Source organism: Cyprinus carpio, chromosome A9 (genome assembly GCF_018340385.1).
Source record: "Cyprinus carpio isolate SPL01 chromosome A9, ASM1834038v1, whole genome shotgun sequence".
Classification (NCBI taxonomy): Eukaryota; Metazoa; Chordata; class Actinopteri; order Cypriniformes; family Cyprinidae; genus Cyprinus; species Cyprinus carpio.
This window is the reverse complement of record NC_056580.1, coordinates 19,290,646-19,306,329: the sequence shown is the minus strand read 5'-3', so window position 1 is coordinate 19,306,329 and position 15,684 is coordinate 19,290,646. Positions and strand designations below refer to the sequence as shown.

The 15,684-nt window shown below is 37.0% G+C and overlaps 1 protein-coding gene across 1 annotated transcript in view; it reads left to right on the top strand.

Moving 5' to 3' along the window:
• mao (monoamine oxidase) overlaps positions 1-10,310 on the top strand; it is a 30,860-nt gene extending 20,550 nt beyond the window's left edge. The window contains exons 4-15 of the mRNA XM_042763983.1: positions 806-910; positions 4,167-4,258; positions 4,347-4,488; positions 5,703-5,852; positions 7,827-7,986; positions 8,446-8,542; positions 8,650-8,703; positions 8,794-8,851; positions 8,941-9,038; positions 9,124-9,235; positions 9,565-9,627; positions 9,734-10,310. Coding sequence (XP_042619917.1) covers positions 806-910; positions 4,167-4,258; positions 4,347-4,488; positions 5,703-5,852; positions 7,827-7,986; positions 8,446-8,542; positions 8,650-8,703; positions 8,794-8,851; positions 8,941-9,038; positions 9,124-9,235; positions 9,565-9,627; positions 9,734-9,889 — 1,287 coding nt within the window. The 3' untranslated portion in view covers positions 9,890-10,310. The remainder of the gene's footprint in view (positions 1-805; positions 911-4,166; positions 4,259-4,346; positions 4,489-5,702; positions 5,853-7,826; positions 7,987-8,445; positions 8,543-8,649; positions 8,704-8,793; positions 8,852-8,940; positions 9,039-9,123; positions 9,236-9,564; positions 9,628-9,733) is intronic.
• Positions 10,311-15,684: the final 5,374 nt, after the last annotated feature.

The window sequence follows — 15,684 nt, the reverse complement described above, 5'->3', positions numbered from 1 at the left end:
TTCTTTATCATGGATTTCAATTTCATTATCATTATGGGTTTAGTAATCATTAGTGACATTATGCTGAAGAACAACATATTGAAACGCAGCGCTTCATCTTTGATGTGTAGTTAGACATTAATCAATCAGCCCAACGGTGCTTATTTAAGAGCCCCACAGCAACAGAGCAATCCAGGTATGAAGTAATGTCTGCATATAGTTACTCCATTGGCCAGCCGCAGAGAATGATCATACTGACTAAGCGTTTCCACTACTGTGGGAAGCAAGCGATGTGTGAACAGCTTGTGTCATATAGCTGCTGTTTGCCAAAGACTAATATTGTCATTATCTGTGATTATGAATTTTCTTTTTACTGAATTAGCGTTATCATTAATATCTATTTATAGATGCTTTATCATTATTGTATATTCCACGCCAACTCTCTAAATGAGCATATGTATCTTTCTCCTGCTCTTAATGAAGAAGATTGTCACATTTTTATGTAAAAATAATCATAAAATCGTACTGAGATTTGATAAGGTCGAGTTGTTTCTGAACTTCTGGTTGTATTAATGCAAACTGTAAAGGCTGTGAACAAAGGCCCTCCATTAACTGATTTGATTCCAAGCCAGGTGAAATGCAGTTACGTATATTTTAGGCAGCAAAAAACATTTTCCATTCCAGACTGGTTACACTTCTAATGATAATGAGGTCATGATGGCTATGATAAAGACATTACGTCAACAATGACAAAATAATAATCACAATTTTCATTATTTGGTGGTAAGGTAGTAGGTTTCTTATAGACACTGTTTCTTGTTTCCAAGGCAAATCATATGCATTCAAAGGGCCTTTCCCTCCAGTGTGGAACCCTCTTGCCTACCTGGACTACAACAACCTCTGGAGGACAATGGACAAGATGGGGATGGAGGTAAAGGCCATTTTTATTCAGAACCGATTCCATTTTTTTTTTTTTTAAATAAGGTCAATGAACTGTTCGCCTGCATACATGAGACTTACCTGTAATACTTGTCTCCACAACACTGCTGCTGAATCTACATCACAAAACAGATACTTAAACACATACAGTGCAACATGTGTAATCTGATTCCCAAATGAATGATTCTAAAGAGTCGATTCATTGTAGTGAATCAAACACGTACAGCATGACAAGTATAGTCCGATTTCCCAAACAAATTACTTTCGAGTTCTTTTTAGTTTGTTGTTGAATGCAGCTGATATATTTACTTAATTTGATGATTTCGTGTAAATTAAATTTTTGGAACAAATTACTGTATTTAGTGAGTGATATACTGTAATTAGTGAGCTCTTTTTAGTGAATCGAATGCATACAGTGCAACCAGTGTAGTCAGATTTATGAACAAATGATTCTAATGAGTCTGTTCTAGTGAATAAAATACATACAGCTTACCAGTAACTGAGAACTAATTCTGGCAAGTTGTTCATAAAATTATGCAATTTGTCAGCAGTATTTTATAAATAACGAATACTACATTTTGTTTTGTATTATTTCATAAATTGTTAAAGAATCCTCAATGACAATGAAAAATATGTAAATCTGAACACACTTTCTCCAAGAATTGTTTTTTTTTTCTATTAAAGGGATACTTCACCCAAAAATGAAAATTACCCCATAATTTACTTACCCTCAAGCCATCCTAGGTGTATGAATACAATCAGAGTTGTATTTAAAAATGTCCTGGCTCTTCTAAGCTTTATAATGGCAGTGAATGGGTGATATTCAGTAGTCCAGTGGTTCGCAAACTTTTTGCAGTGTGCACCCCTTTCTAATGTTTGACATGTGTCAAGCGCCCCCACCAACTTACTCCAGATAAACACCACATCTTTAACAAATATTCACTGTATAAAGGGCTTGACATTAAGTTTTTAGCTCACCAGCCACTGTGGCTAGTGGTTTTCCAAAATTACTAGCCACTCAGCATTTTCACTGGCCATAATTTTGTTATTGGGAAATAACGTTTTATATGACTAAAGTTACTGCATACTAAAATTTATACAAAATTTACTAAAATTACAGGGTCATTTTTTTGCCTATTTAAAAGGCATTTTTCCCTAACCTTATTAAATGCATGCTTCATCTTTCATATTAAATTCTTACATTTTATTTATAGTTTCACTTAATATAATAAGACACTATAGGACTGTTACCAATCAAATATAATCAGTATTACCAAAACCGATCTTTCCCCTGCAGTAGAAACAGAAGCAGCTGAAGTGGCATATATTTTAAATAAACAAATATGAAATGTAGGGGGAAAAAATGCAAAGATAAGCTACTTTCAAATATGAAAGTAAACCACCAGTAGGTGGCAGCAAGTGACTTAATGAGTGAGTCATTGAGACGTTCATTCAAATGATTCGTTCAGACGGCTGAATCATTCAAGAATGAATCAAGTGCCTGTATTTATGAATGAACCACTGAATCATTGACTCAAATGATTCATTCAAAAACGCAGAATCATTCAGTAAGGAAACACCACTGTGTGTTGCTCAGAGATTTGTGACTGTTCTGCTGTGATCTTTGTTTGGAACTATTTTCGGTAACAAAATCAAGCAAAAACACTGAACATTGACAATAATGAACTAAAATGTAAGTCACATAAGTAATATTTGACAACACACAAGAGCGAGGTATTCGTCCGTTTTTTTTTTAAGGACAAAACTGCTTCGCGTTGTGGCCGCATCGCCACCTCAGGTGTGCATTATTTTCTAATAATTCAACAGATCAGAGTCAATTATTCTGCTTATACTATGGTTACCACACCTCAAGACATCAATCAGATGATATAGTTCAAGGCATTTGTCCATTTTTTGTCCTTACGCTCTTGTGTGTAGGGTTCATTTCTTACGCATCTCATCCAATGCCTGCATTGCTAATCGCCTAATTCCAAAACGTCATTTTAGTCATAGTAACGGAGACTTGAGCCGTTGAAGGCAGACTAATGCAGTTAATAGCCTTACTAAGTTATTAGAGAGAGAGAGAGAGATTAAGCATCTGAATTAACGTCGGAGCGTCTCTCAACAGTGTTCGGCAGCAGTGTCTCTACTAATAGTGAAACTTTAAGTTAATTTTCTTCAAGAACAGCGCCTATGTTACCTTGCTTGTGAGAGATGTCATGTAGCTTTAAAGTTGCTAAACTATTTTACTGATAAAATCATCAAGAGTAGCGCTAACAATGTTAGGGTGTGTGTTTCAATGTGTCTGTACTGTATTTCTGTCAGGACCTCTATCGTCAAAGATAACTTACAATTAGCATACATTTTAGGTTGGGGGTATGGTTCTGTTCTGGGCAACACTCCCTGCCCATCCATCCAGCCTGCATGGATAGGAGCAGGGAGAGCATAAATACCCCCCCAGGGTAAAAAGAACAGAACCAACATTAATGATTAATTATTTTATAAATCAACATAATTCAGTGGTCTACGCTCCATGTGTGTACGTCTGTAAGGCAGAGAGAGCGGGAGAAATAGAGTATGTGCTTTCCGTACATCGAAATTTCGGTGCTTCCCTAGTTAGATGTATAAATCAGATTAGTTGTCCGATCAGTCAAGTAAAATTCTCTTTCACTTGCCCCTTCAAAAAATCCACTTGTCCCAGACAAGCATAATGTCAAGCTCTGTTAGTATATATAAAATTCAACACGCCAAAGTGGGAGTGACCATGTTACATTTGGTGGGTGTTAATGTCAAGCACTGACTGTATATTAGAAAACATCAAAACATCAGTTATAAATAAAAAAGAATATTTAAGAATTCCATAACTTGCTAACATTTTTGCTAAGAATACTATATAACTTGCTAACATATCCTTAACATACCCCCCACCCCCTTTAGAGGAATTTTGTGGAGCACTTGATGGATTGGTGCAGTTTATTGGACTTCTATTGGACTATTGTATATCACCCATTCACTGCCATTATAAAGCTTAGAAGAGCAAGGACATTTTTGAATATAACTTGAGGGTGAGAAAATCATGGGTTAATTTTAATTTTTGGGTGAACTGTCCCTTTAAATTCTCGCATAATTTGGCAATACAATTTTGTTTAGAACATTGTTTCTTAAAAGGAATTGTTAGTTTAACCGGGATCAGAATTAATTCCAGTGAATCAACAGACTGATTGCATGATTGCAAATATGCACTTTAGATTCCTAAAGAAGCTCCGTGGAGGGCCCCTCATGCTGAAGAGTGGGACAAGATGACCATGCATCAACTCTTTGACCAGATTTGCTGGACCAGGTACAGAGAAGAGACCAATTAAACTCATGTAATGTCGTGGCATATTGGCTGTTAATGGCATATCCCTTTGCCCACGGGTTGCTTGCAGGGCCGCTCACCGCTTTGCCACTCTGTTCGTCAATGTGAACGTGACCTCTGAGCCCCATGAGGTGTCTGCTCTGTGGTTCCTTTGGTACATCAAGCAGTGTGGAGGCACTATGAGAATCTTCTCTACCACCAATGGAGGCCAGGTAGGCCTGTTTGTATACTTTATCTCGGTTGGTTATTTCTCTGACGAAGAGGAGAATTATTTATATGCCAAACATATGAACTCCACAACAACGTTTTCACAGTGTGTTTGTGCACATCTCTTTGGCTTTTTCACCGCACCACTGCTTGTGTTTACACTATAATTAACATCTGTGGGAGAACGAGAGAAAGGAAGGCAGAGGGAGTGAGAGATGGGGGGGTTAGAAATAGTGATATAATCAAGCTGTAGCTGTTCAATCCAATGTTCCTGCCAAGTCCAATATTCATTGTCACTGTTCAGTCTGTACCCCTAATTAAGTTAACCACAGCTCTCAAAATGGGTCTCGTTGCAAGGCAAAAAAATAGACTTTCTGTGGAAGAAAGAGAAATGTTTTGCTGTTATGAGTTTAGAAGAAGGGTTTCATAGGGTTAAAGGGAGAGTTAAAAAAATTATATTCAAACTGCATGTTTAAATATAGTCATGTCAGACATGTTGTAACAGGTTGGATGTCTGTGACAAATTGTAGCTTTTTTTCTCACGTTTCTCCTAACTGATTACTAAAGATCAACAAATACTGACCGATCCAATACAAATTATTTTTGTTTAAATATCCAATAACTCAAATGCAGTCCAATTTTTCATGGTTTATTTCTGACACAATAACAAGATCATTATACTACAATCTATTGTGTATTTTAGTAGTATATATTTCTCAAGAGAGGCAACCTTGTGTTGTGTCATACTCATTCATTCCTGTGACAATGAACTGATTATGTAACATACCAAAATAGTGGCCACTGTATCTGGGTCACATTTATATCAGGAACCTTCTAGCAAATGTGTCCTCTGATAGTACACAAATAAAGCAAATAACAGTTCTGTTTGCTAAATTAATAACAAACTGTCACTTCTTTTATCTTTATCTCACTATGGAATGACATTGTCAATAAACAGTTATGATCGGCCTGTTTCTGTTGTTTAACTTGTTTTTTATTCTGAACTTGTCTGATAAGGCATGTGCATGGTGGGCAGTATTATACAACTCTATCATAATTCTGTCTCTGAGAGACAGAGACACCTACTGGTGAATTAAAGAATTTCAGTCCTTGTTTAAATGTGAATGTTTATGTATATGACTATTAACCTGATCATATTTATTACATACAAGATGTAACCAAAGTATGGAAAACTGTTTTCTGCTGCCGCATATGACAGGAGCGCAAGTTTGCCGGAGGTGCCAGTCAAATCAGTGAGGCGATGGCGAAAGAGCTGGGTGACCGTGTGAAGCTGGGCAGAGCTGTCTACGGCATTGACCAGACTGGAGACCTCGTGGAGGTCAAGACAGTGAATGAAGAGATATACAAGGTGAGAATGCACACAATATATATATATATATATATATACATATATATATATATATATATATATATATACATATATATATATGTATATATATATATATATATATATATATATGTATATATATATATATATATACATATATTATATATATATATATATATATATACATATATATATATATATATATACAGTATAGTTATATTGTTTCTTGAGCAACAAATCAGCTGATCGTGTGACACTGAAGCCTGGAGTCATTCAGCTTTGCATCACAGGAATAAATTTCACTTTGAGCATATATATATATATATATATATATATATATATATATATATATATATATATATATATATATATATATATATATATATATATTATATTTTTTTTTTTTTTATTTTTATTTAAAGTTGTGTAAAATGTCTTAACTTTGGGTTTCCAATCAAATAAAGAGCTAAAAATTGTTTTTGTCGTATTGGGCAGATTCAGTCAGGCACATTGCTTTGTGGTATACATTTTTCCAATTCAAGTAGAAAATCATACCCCATATTCTGTGCACATACACAAAAGTGCATAATACACACAATATACATACTGCATAAATGTGTTCCTGTGGCTCAGTGGTAGAGCATTGCGTTATCAGTGCAAAAGGTTGTTGGTTGGATTCCCAGAGAACACATGTTAGGTAAAAAATGTTGTGAATGCACTGTAAGTTGCTTTGGATAAAAGTGTCTGCTAAATGCATAAATGTAAATGTATAAATGTTAATATGTGACCCTGGACCACAAAACCAGTCATAAGGGTCAATTTTTTGAAATTGAGATTTAAACATAAATAAGCTTTCCACTGATGTATGGTTTGTTAGGATCTGACAATATTTGGCGGAAATACAACTATTTGACAATCTGGAATCTGAGTGTGCAAAAAAAGGAAATCGCCTTTAAAGTTTTCCAAATGATGTTGTTAGCCATCAATATTACAAATCAAAAATTAAGTTTTGATATATTTACAGTAGGAAATTTACAAAATATCATCATGGAACATGACCTTTACTATATAATTATTATTATAATAAAGAAATTTTTATAATTTTTAAAGAAAAATCGATAATTTTGACCCATACAATGTTTTTTGGCTATTGTTAAAAATATACCCCAGCGACTTAAGACTGGTTTTGTGGTCCAGGGTCACACATAGTAGTGTGCTAGCTTTTGAGTTTAATAACCACTGAGTAGGCAGTATTTTACATTTCATGCCAAATCGGTTAATTTGAAGGACAAATGTACCACTTTGAAGTATGTATAACCATGTATGTGTCTAAGCTTGCTGGATTGTTATCAGTAAGCCGCTCTTCATCCCTCTCTCCTGGTCACATCCTCTTTCCTGTGCTGAAAGCTTATTAAAGGCTGCTGTAGAGCTGCTTAACCCTCAGAGGAGGAACAGTGGGGGAGACTGGAACCACTATATTGAACAATATGTCCTTACATATACTGTATACACTACTGTTCAAAAGTTTGGAGGCTTTACTATTTTTTTTTATTATTATTTTTTTCTTTTTAAGAAATCTCTTATGCTGATCAAGGTTGCATGTATTAATTTATTTGAACATGAATTTTATTCCTGTGATGGCAAAGTTGAATTTTCAGCAAAATTGTTGTGTGCAGTTATGAGTTCCACGTTTCTGAGAGGTTTTGATACTGTAAATCCATTAAAGCAAAGTAAAACTCTTTTTGTTATATACAAGGTAACAGAGACATTTTCAGCAAAATCCCTCAGATAGAAGGAACCTTTTAATGTGTGGCATTCCCAAAAAATCTCTTACAAGAGCTTTATATGTGTTGTTAATGGGCACAGTACTGATGGTTTGTGGGGTTTGACCATCCCTTCTACTCAACAGTCCTTTTAACACTTAACTATCTAAAATGATGTATGTGTAAAAAAATAAATAAATGTTAAGAATTTTATTTTTCTCTGTTCTTGTAGGCCAAATATGTTATACTTGCCATACCACCAGGGCTGAACTTGAAGATCCATTTCAACCCTGAACTGCCCCCTCTGAGGAACCAGCTCATTCATAGAGTCCCCATGGGCTCAGTCATCAAATGCATGGTGTACTACAAAGAGAACTTCTGGAGGAAGAAGGGTCTGTACTACTTGTCCACTTTCTATTACATAAATCACATGAAAGCCAGTTACAAACGAATCTTGGGACTGAAGTTGCATTAGCTGCATGCAGTGTTGTTATTGTTAACTAAAATGATAACAAATTGGTTTTGTTATTTGAAATAAAGCTGAAATGAAACTTAATCTTAAACTTAAATGAAAACTAGAAATGTTGCATTGGCAACCAACTAAAATAAAATAGGTTGAAGTACTAAAATTACTAAAACTAAACCTGAAATGAGTCGAAATATTTTAAAAAAAAAGTAATAAAAATGAGAAAACACATAAAAATATTAAAATCTAAGCTAAATAAAAACTAAAACTGAAAATATAAAAATAAAAGCTAAATCAAAATATTATTAAAAACTATGTAATTAATAGTAAAATAACACTGGTTGCACAGTCTGTATGCTAACCTGGGCTGCTTTATTTTTTTCAGGATACTGTGGTAGCATGGTGATCGAAGAGGAGGAAGCACCTATTAGTCTCACTCTTGATGACACTAAGCCTGATGGGTCTGTGCCTGCTATAATGGGGTAAATGAAGTGAAGAGCTTTCTATCGTAGGATGAACATGAGCTACAAACAAAATAAGTGAGATGTTTGAGGTTACAGGACAGTAAGCTGGCTCCTTCTCTTTACAGTTTCATCCTGGCACGAAAATCCAGGAAATTAGCAGGCCTGACAAAAGAGGAGAGGTATATATTTCTTTGTTTTCATATTGGTAAAATGTCACTATGCCTGTGCTGAAATGATTATTCTTACCAGAATGTTGTAAACCATTTCAGAAAGAGAAGGATCTGTGAGATTTATGCTCGTGTGCTCGGCTCAGAAGAAGCATTAGATGTGAGTCTCCACAACCAGAAGTCATCCTTCAGTCTTAGCATTTTTTAATAACTTTTCACGCTTCATTTTTATGGCGATATCTTCTTTAGCCTGTGCACTACGAGGAGAAAAATTGGTGTGAGGAGGAGTACTCTGGTGGCTGCTACACTGCCTGCTTCCCCCCTGGTATCATGACACAGTATGGCAGGTTAGTGCACTGCATTATGCAAGCCGGCTGATGGTAAACTAGAGCATGCATTGACAGGAGAAGTGACCGTTTCTCTCTGTTTCAGGGTCCTGAGGGAGCCAGTGGGCAGGCTGTACTTTGCAGGAACTGAAACAGCCACAGAGTGGAGCGGTTACATGGAGGGGGCTGTGCAAGCTGGAGAGAGAGCCAGTAGAGAAGTGCGTTCTTAGCTAATAGTAATGTATAATAAATTGTATTAATAATTGCATTAAATAAAAACTGCATTAAATTAGAAAAAAAAATCTTACTGACCCAAGACATTTGAATAGTAATGTGTGTACAGGAAGCGCTTCTAAACTAACACATACACTTGCTTGCTACCTGTTAACGATCTTGTATAAAAAACTAAAGCACTTTTTGTCATTTGCTCTACATAGGAGTGTCTGCTAAATGCCTTAAATGCAAATGCTAATTGAAGTTTATGTCTGATTTTGAATATTGTCATTTGAAGGAAAAGCTCTAAATACTGTATGCTTTTTTCTTCCAGATTTTGTGTGCAATGGGAAAACTCCATGCAAGTCAGATCTGGCAGCCAGAGCCTGAATCACTGGTATGAATTGCACTTTTGAATGCACTTAAGAAACATGTTTTCATTGTTTCATTTCACTTTTAGTTTTGGATCTTGTACAAATTCTACTCTGAACACTTGTCCTCAGGATGTCCTGGCCCAGCCATTTGTCACCACATTTTGGGAAAGAAACTTGCCATCCGTTGGGGGATTACTCAAATTCATGGGCGTGTCCTCCTTCCTGGCTCTGGCCACAGCTGCAGGAGTGGTTGCCTACAAGAAGGGGCTCCTCCCACAGAGCTAAAGCCCCTCCCACTTTCACAACCTGTTCTCTGTGAGCTGGCCTTGTGATTGTGATGTTCAATCACCTAATCACGGTCATAATGCCACCTGGGTATGTGGCCTAGTTACTTAGATGAGATTTGACACACAATTACTCAGTCATTGTTAAAAATTAACCAAGTGATTATTATGGCTTAATGAGTAGCTAGTAATTATTAATGTGGGAATTACCCTGTCAAAGAATTCACAAACTAGCCATATTAAATGAACCGAACTTGTGACATTCCACAACCATTCATTGCATGTGTGAGAGCGTGGCTGCATCCGAAAACTTAGGCAGCTGACTTGCTGCCTCGCTGCCATATGAGGCAATGACTTTGCAGGCAGCATTTTTGCACGAAGGCACCTCATGAAACTGATTTCGGACAGGCTTTTGAGGCAGAGTAACGGTTTAATGATCTACAGCAAAATATAGAGAGCTTTGGTGATAAATAAGTGAATATTTCATTACTGCAATATTAATTTCTCGCTAGAAATGACATCAAAAGTGGAAAACGTTGATCAAAAATGTACATTTACACACAAACTGACCACCGACTGCAACTTTCAGATCAAACATCTATATTCTAGCTTAACTGTCACGGAATGGAATGCACAGAATTGTGGGATATCAAAGGCAGCGAAGGATACATCTATGCCGCCTTCAAAAATCGGCCAGAGGAAGGCAACTCTGGAGACAGGAACTGAAGCTAACATTGAATTCGGACGTGCATTGATGCCTTACTACCTTGGAATGCGTCCTCCAAAGGCAGCATTTTTCAGTTTTCGGATGCAGCCACGTGTGTTTTCCACCAGTCTTATTGATTGCCTCTGCTAATTTCAGGTGCTGTTCTCAGGAACTCGTTAATTAACCTTCCAAAATATTGAAGTGACATTACAGAGATTAGATTAGCATTTAGTCGTGCATTTTATTGGACTCTACAGCAGAGACTTTGAGAATATCTTCTCTACATCACAACACAACACAGAAGCTGTATTAGCTTCAGCACAATTCAATATATCACTCATGAGAGAAGCAGAGGCTGTTCTTACATTCATTCTCAGCATACAAACGAAAGTTAGTACAGACTGGCTTTATGTTTCTGGTAATATAATGAAGTGAAATCTATCAGTCATAGAGAGCTGATTTGAAGGTTGTCCCAGTGTTTAATGTCATTTCTAAAAGCTACTATATGACTGAATCATATGAAAGCATTTGAATGTACTTTTACATATTAGATTTTTTAATGTAACAGGCCAGTGTATACTTGAAATCTGAATTTGTTTTTTGACATGCATTAATTTTCAACCGTCCATTGTTTAACAATCCTCTAATCCCATAGTATATCATTAATAGAAAAAAAATGTTAAAATGAAATGTTAATTTGTAGACAAATATAAAGGCTTTCCCAGTTTATTTAAATCCTTTAATAGTTTTTTTTTCTTTTTTCCCATCTACCAGCCTTGACACAAAAAAAAAAAAGACAATCTACCAGCCTTGTGACAGACAGACAGATAGATAGATAGATAGATAGACAGATAGACAGATAGACAGATAGACAGATAGATAGATAGATAGATAGATAGATAGACAGATAGACAGATAGACAGATAGATAGATAGACAGATAGATAGACAGATAGACAGATAGATAGATAGATAGATAGATAGATAGATAGATAGATAGATAGATAGATAGTGTTCCTTCCTTCACCTCGGAGCAGTAACCTGTTCAATATAATTTAAGGAACAATTATAAAATTGTGTATGGTGCTTCATTAAAGTTATTCAGATTCTTGCCATCTTCAGTTATTTAATTATACCTAGCAAATTATATATATAATTGCTGTATTGGCAAAAGAACAGCAAGTGGCTAAATCTCTCTCTCTCTCTACATATATACACATGAAATGTATAGTTCATTGTCTAAAATTACAATTAATTGAGAAGGAGGTGATATAGCCCCAGACAGACAGATAAGAAAATAAAATGCATTGTGTGTAAAACTAAAGTGTGTAAATTTTGTTGTTTGTTGTGGTGCCTTTATCTGATGTAGTACTCCTCATTTCTCAAGTGCCTCTGTGCTGATGAGCTCCTCCAGTTTTGAACATTGTCCCTGCATCGGTCACTGGCTCCTTTAGGTGATGCTTTATAAAATCAAGCTCCTTTCACAAGAGTTAGAAACAGAATTTCTGGTCAGAGATTTGTGAAGCTTTTTGACTGATAAATCTGTATTTAAGCAACATTAAAAACTCACTGCTCTGTTATTCAGCATACAATGGAAAGCTTTTACAACTGCTTTCTAAAGAAGCCACTGATGCTCCAGGACTGACAGAATCAGAGGCGAAGCCACTCTTGACTGTTGACTACAATGTTTGATAAGAAAACTTTCTATCTGTGACCTACATCTTGGTTAGAGTCTGGTCCACGTGAACTTAATGATGTGGTGACACTTTTGTCCTGACATGTTGTATTTGCTGTAACTCCTCCACCTGGTGTGCTAGTGAATTGTGCCTCTGTGTGTGTGTGTGATGCTAACGCTTTTCCAAAACCACATAACATTTCCCCTTATACCATATCCGTATCACAATGCTCCAGTTTGCATAGCTGCCCTGCTATGATCAGGCCCCTTTGTCTGATTTTGTGTGCGTATCACAATGTCCAATGGTCTAGTCTTGTAATTGCATTATTTGATCTCTTTGTACAAATTCAACGACTAAGGTGATAATAAAAGTGTGTGATTTACCTCCAGACCTTGCGTATGCCTTTCTTTTGTTATCAGTGCATACAACATTCTCATCTGAATTGCTCCCCTTAAAGTCACAAGCATCTTGACTGGCGTGATGTCCTCCTTCAGGGAAGAAAGCAGAGGAGGCTCTTTCAGCAAATATGAGCTCATTTCAACCGCAGCAGGGCATGAACCGCCTCAGCCACTGATTTCCCTGTTGAAAAAACAGCATATGCTGGTTATGTATGTTTTGAAGCATGGCAACTGGTTTGAGCTGGTCCTAGTTCCTTAGGTTACATGGAAATAAAATTTAATATAAGCTTCTTTTTTGTCTTGATGTTTTGTCTTTCTGTGATTTTGTATGATTATACAATTTACATGAAAATTAAAATCTTTTTGTGTGACAAACTCTAAGTGTTTATTGTAAGTTTTTGTTTCTGAAAACAGAAATCTGAGGATAACGATCCTATAATTCCACAGTATATTATTATGTAAATATTCAAATGTAATTTAAAAAATGTAAATTTAATGTTAGAAAATGATTTTTTTAATAAATGTTAATTTGTAGACAAATATAAAGGCTTTCAAAGTTTATCTAAATGGTTTAATAAGGTTTCTTTCTTTTTCCCTATCTTCCAACCTTATGACAGAGAAACAGAAGTATTATCTTTTAAGACGTTCACCCCTTTTGACCATTAGAGGGTGCCAATGTACCACTGTTATAACTCTATCTATCCCTCTTTCTGTCTCTTTAATATTATGAATATTGTTGAAAATGCATTAGCATAAAATGATTATTGTGTTCCTCAGACAAAGAACTTTACTGAGCATGTGCTAAAAATTGTCGTCACTCAACTTGAGTGTGTCCTTTGTCTCGTCTTGGCAAGGTAAATTAAGATTATGAATCGACATTAATAGGAAACCTAATACTATTTGCTCTATGAAAATATTGGCAGAAATCAATCTGGCAAATGTTATCGCTTCGTCGTCACTCCCTACAATGTCTCTCACCATCCCAGCTTAAAGTTCAAAAGAAGCATCAGTGTTGTATAGAGATAAGGGATGCTGGGATATCATATCGCCTAATGATACTTTGAAGTTGTGAATGCTGAAAATGGGCTGAAGTGCAGATAAGGGGAAAAACAAGAATAAATTTGTGCGAATAAGCACTGGATAAGACTCCTCCAGAGAGGAGAGAGAAGAACAGAAGCTTCAACACCAAACATCATCAAACGGGGGAGAGCAAATCCCACATTAAAAAGGAGAAAGAAAATATCCCAGAAGACACCCTTTAGAGATGACCAGGGGTCCTTATAAGAATTTAGTGTTCATGATAAACTGTTCTGTGTCAATGTACAGTATTGAGGAATAAGAGGCACTATATAATTCATATCAGAGAGCCTGCAACCCCTTCGGCTCATGACTATTATGTCTATTCAGGATTATGGGAAAATATAAGCAAAGGATACATCCATGCCTTCATAAATAGACAGGCAAAGACATCTTATTTTGAAAGGATGTTATACAAACACGAGCATCAGTAAAGCATTTTCAGGCTTGCAGCCTCTATCCCATTATTAAATAGATAGTTCTGACTGTGACTGACCTACTGTAGAGCCTACTGTTAAACTAATTATTTGTTGGTGGAAAAACAGTTTTATTAATAATGTCACGATTGTGTTGTATATACACGCACAAAGAAGATGAAGAGTCACAGTCTGTAAACCACATTTTAGTACATCCTCAGACCTCAGTAATATGACGATAAGGCATCATGCCTCAGACTAAAAGGCTTCAGTCATTGGATTAAACGTCATTGCGCCTCAGACTGAAAGGCTTCAGGTCTCAGGAAAAACAACATCAGGTGTCAGGTCTCAGACAAAAAGGCATCAGGTGAAACGGCCTCAGACAAAAAGGCATCAGGTGAAACGGCTTCAGACAAAAAGGCATCGGCGAAACGGCTTCAGACAAAAAGGCATCGGGCGAAACGGCTTTAGACAAAAAGGCCTCAGGCGAAACGGCCTCAGACAAAAAGGCATCAGGTGAAACGGCCTCAGACAAAAAGGCATCGGGCGAAACGGCTTTAGACAAAAAGCAATCAGGCAAAATGGCTTCAGACAAAAAGGCATCGGGCGAAACAGCTTTAGACAAAAAGGCATCGGACGAAACGTCTTCAGACAAAAAGGCCATCGGGGCGAAACGGCTTTAGACAAAAGGCCTCAGGCGAAACGGCTTTAGACAAAAAGGCCTCAGGCGAACGGCTTTAGACAAAAAGGCCTCAGGCGAAACGGCTTCAGACAAAAAGGCATCGGGCGAAACGGCTTTAGACAAAAAGGCATCAGGCGAAACGGCTTTAGACAAAAAGGCATCGGGCGAAACGGCTTTAGACAAAAAGGCCTCAGGCGAAACGGCTTCAGACAAAAAGGCATCGGGCGAACGGCTTTAGACAAAAAGGCCTCAGGCGAAAAACGGCTTCAGACAAAAGGCATCGGGCGAAATACGCTTTAGACAAAAAGGCCCTCAGGCGAACGGGCTTTAGACAAAAAGGCATCGGGCGAAACGGCTTTAGACAAAAAGGCTCAGGCGAACAACGGCTTCAGACAAAAAGGCATCAGGCGAAACGGCTTCAGACAAAAAGGCCTCAGGCGAAACGGCTTTAGACCAAAAAGGCATCGGGCGAAACCGGCTTTAGACAAAAAAGGCATCGGGCGAAAAACGGCTTCAGACAAAAAGGCATCGGGGCGAAACGGCTTTAGACAAAAAGGCCTTCAGGCGAAACGGCTTCAGACAAAAAGGCATCGGGCGAAACGAAGGCACCGAACAAAACTCCTCAAAAAAAAAGGCATCGGCGAAACGCATCAGACCGAAACGGCTTTAGACAAAAAGGCATCGGCGAAACGGCTTTAGACAAAAAGACATCAGGCGAAACACATTGGACAAAAAGGCCTCAGACAAAAAGGCCTCAGGCGAAACGGCTTCAGACAAAAAGCAATCAGGCAAAATGGCTTCAGACAAAAAGGCATCGGGCGAAACAGCTTTAGACAAAAAGG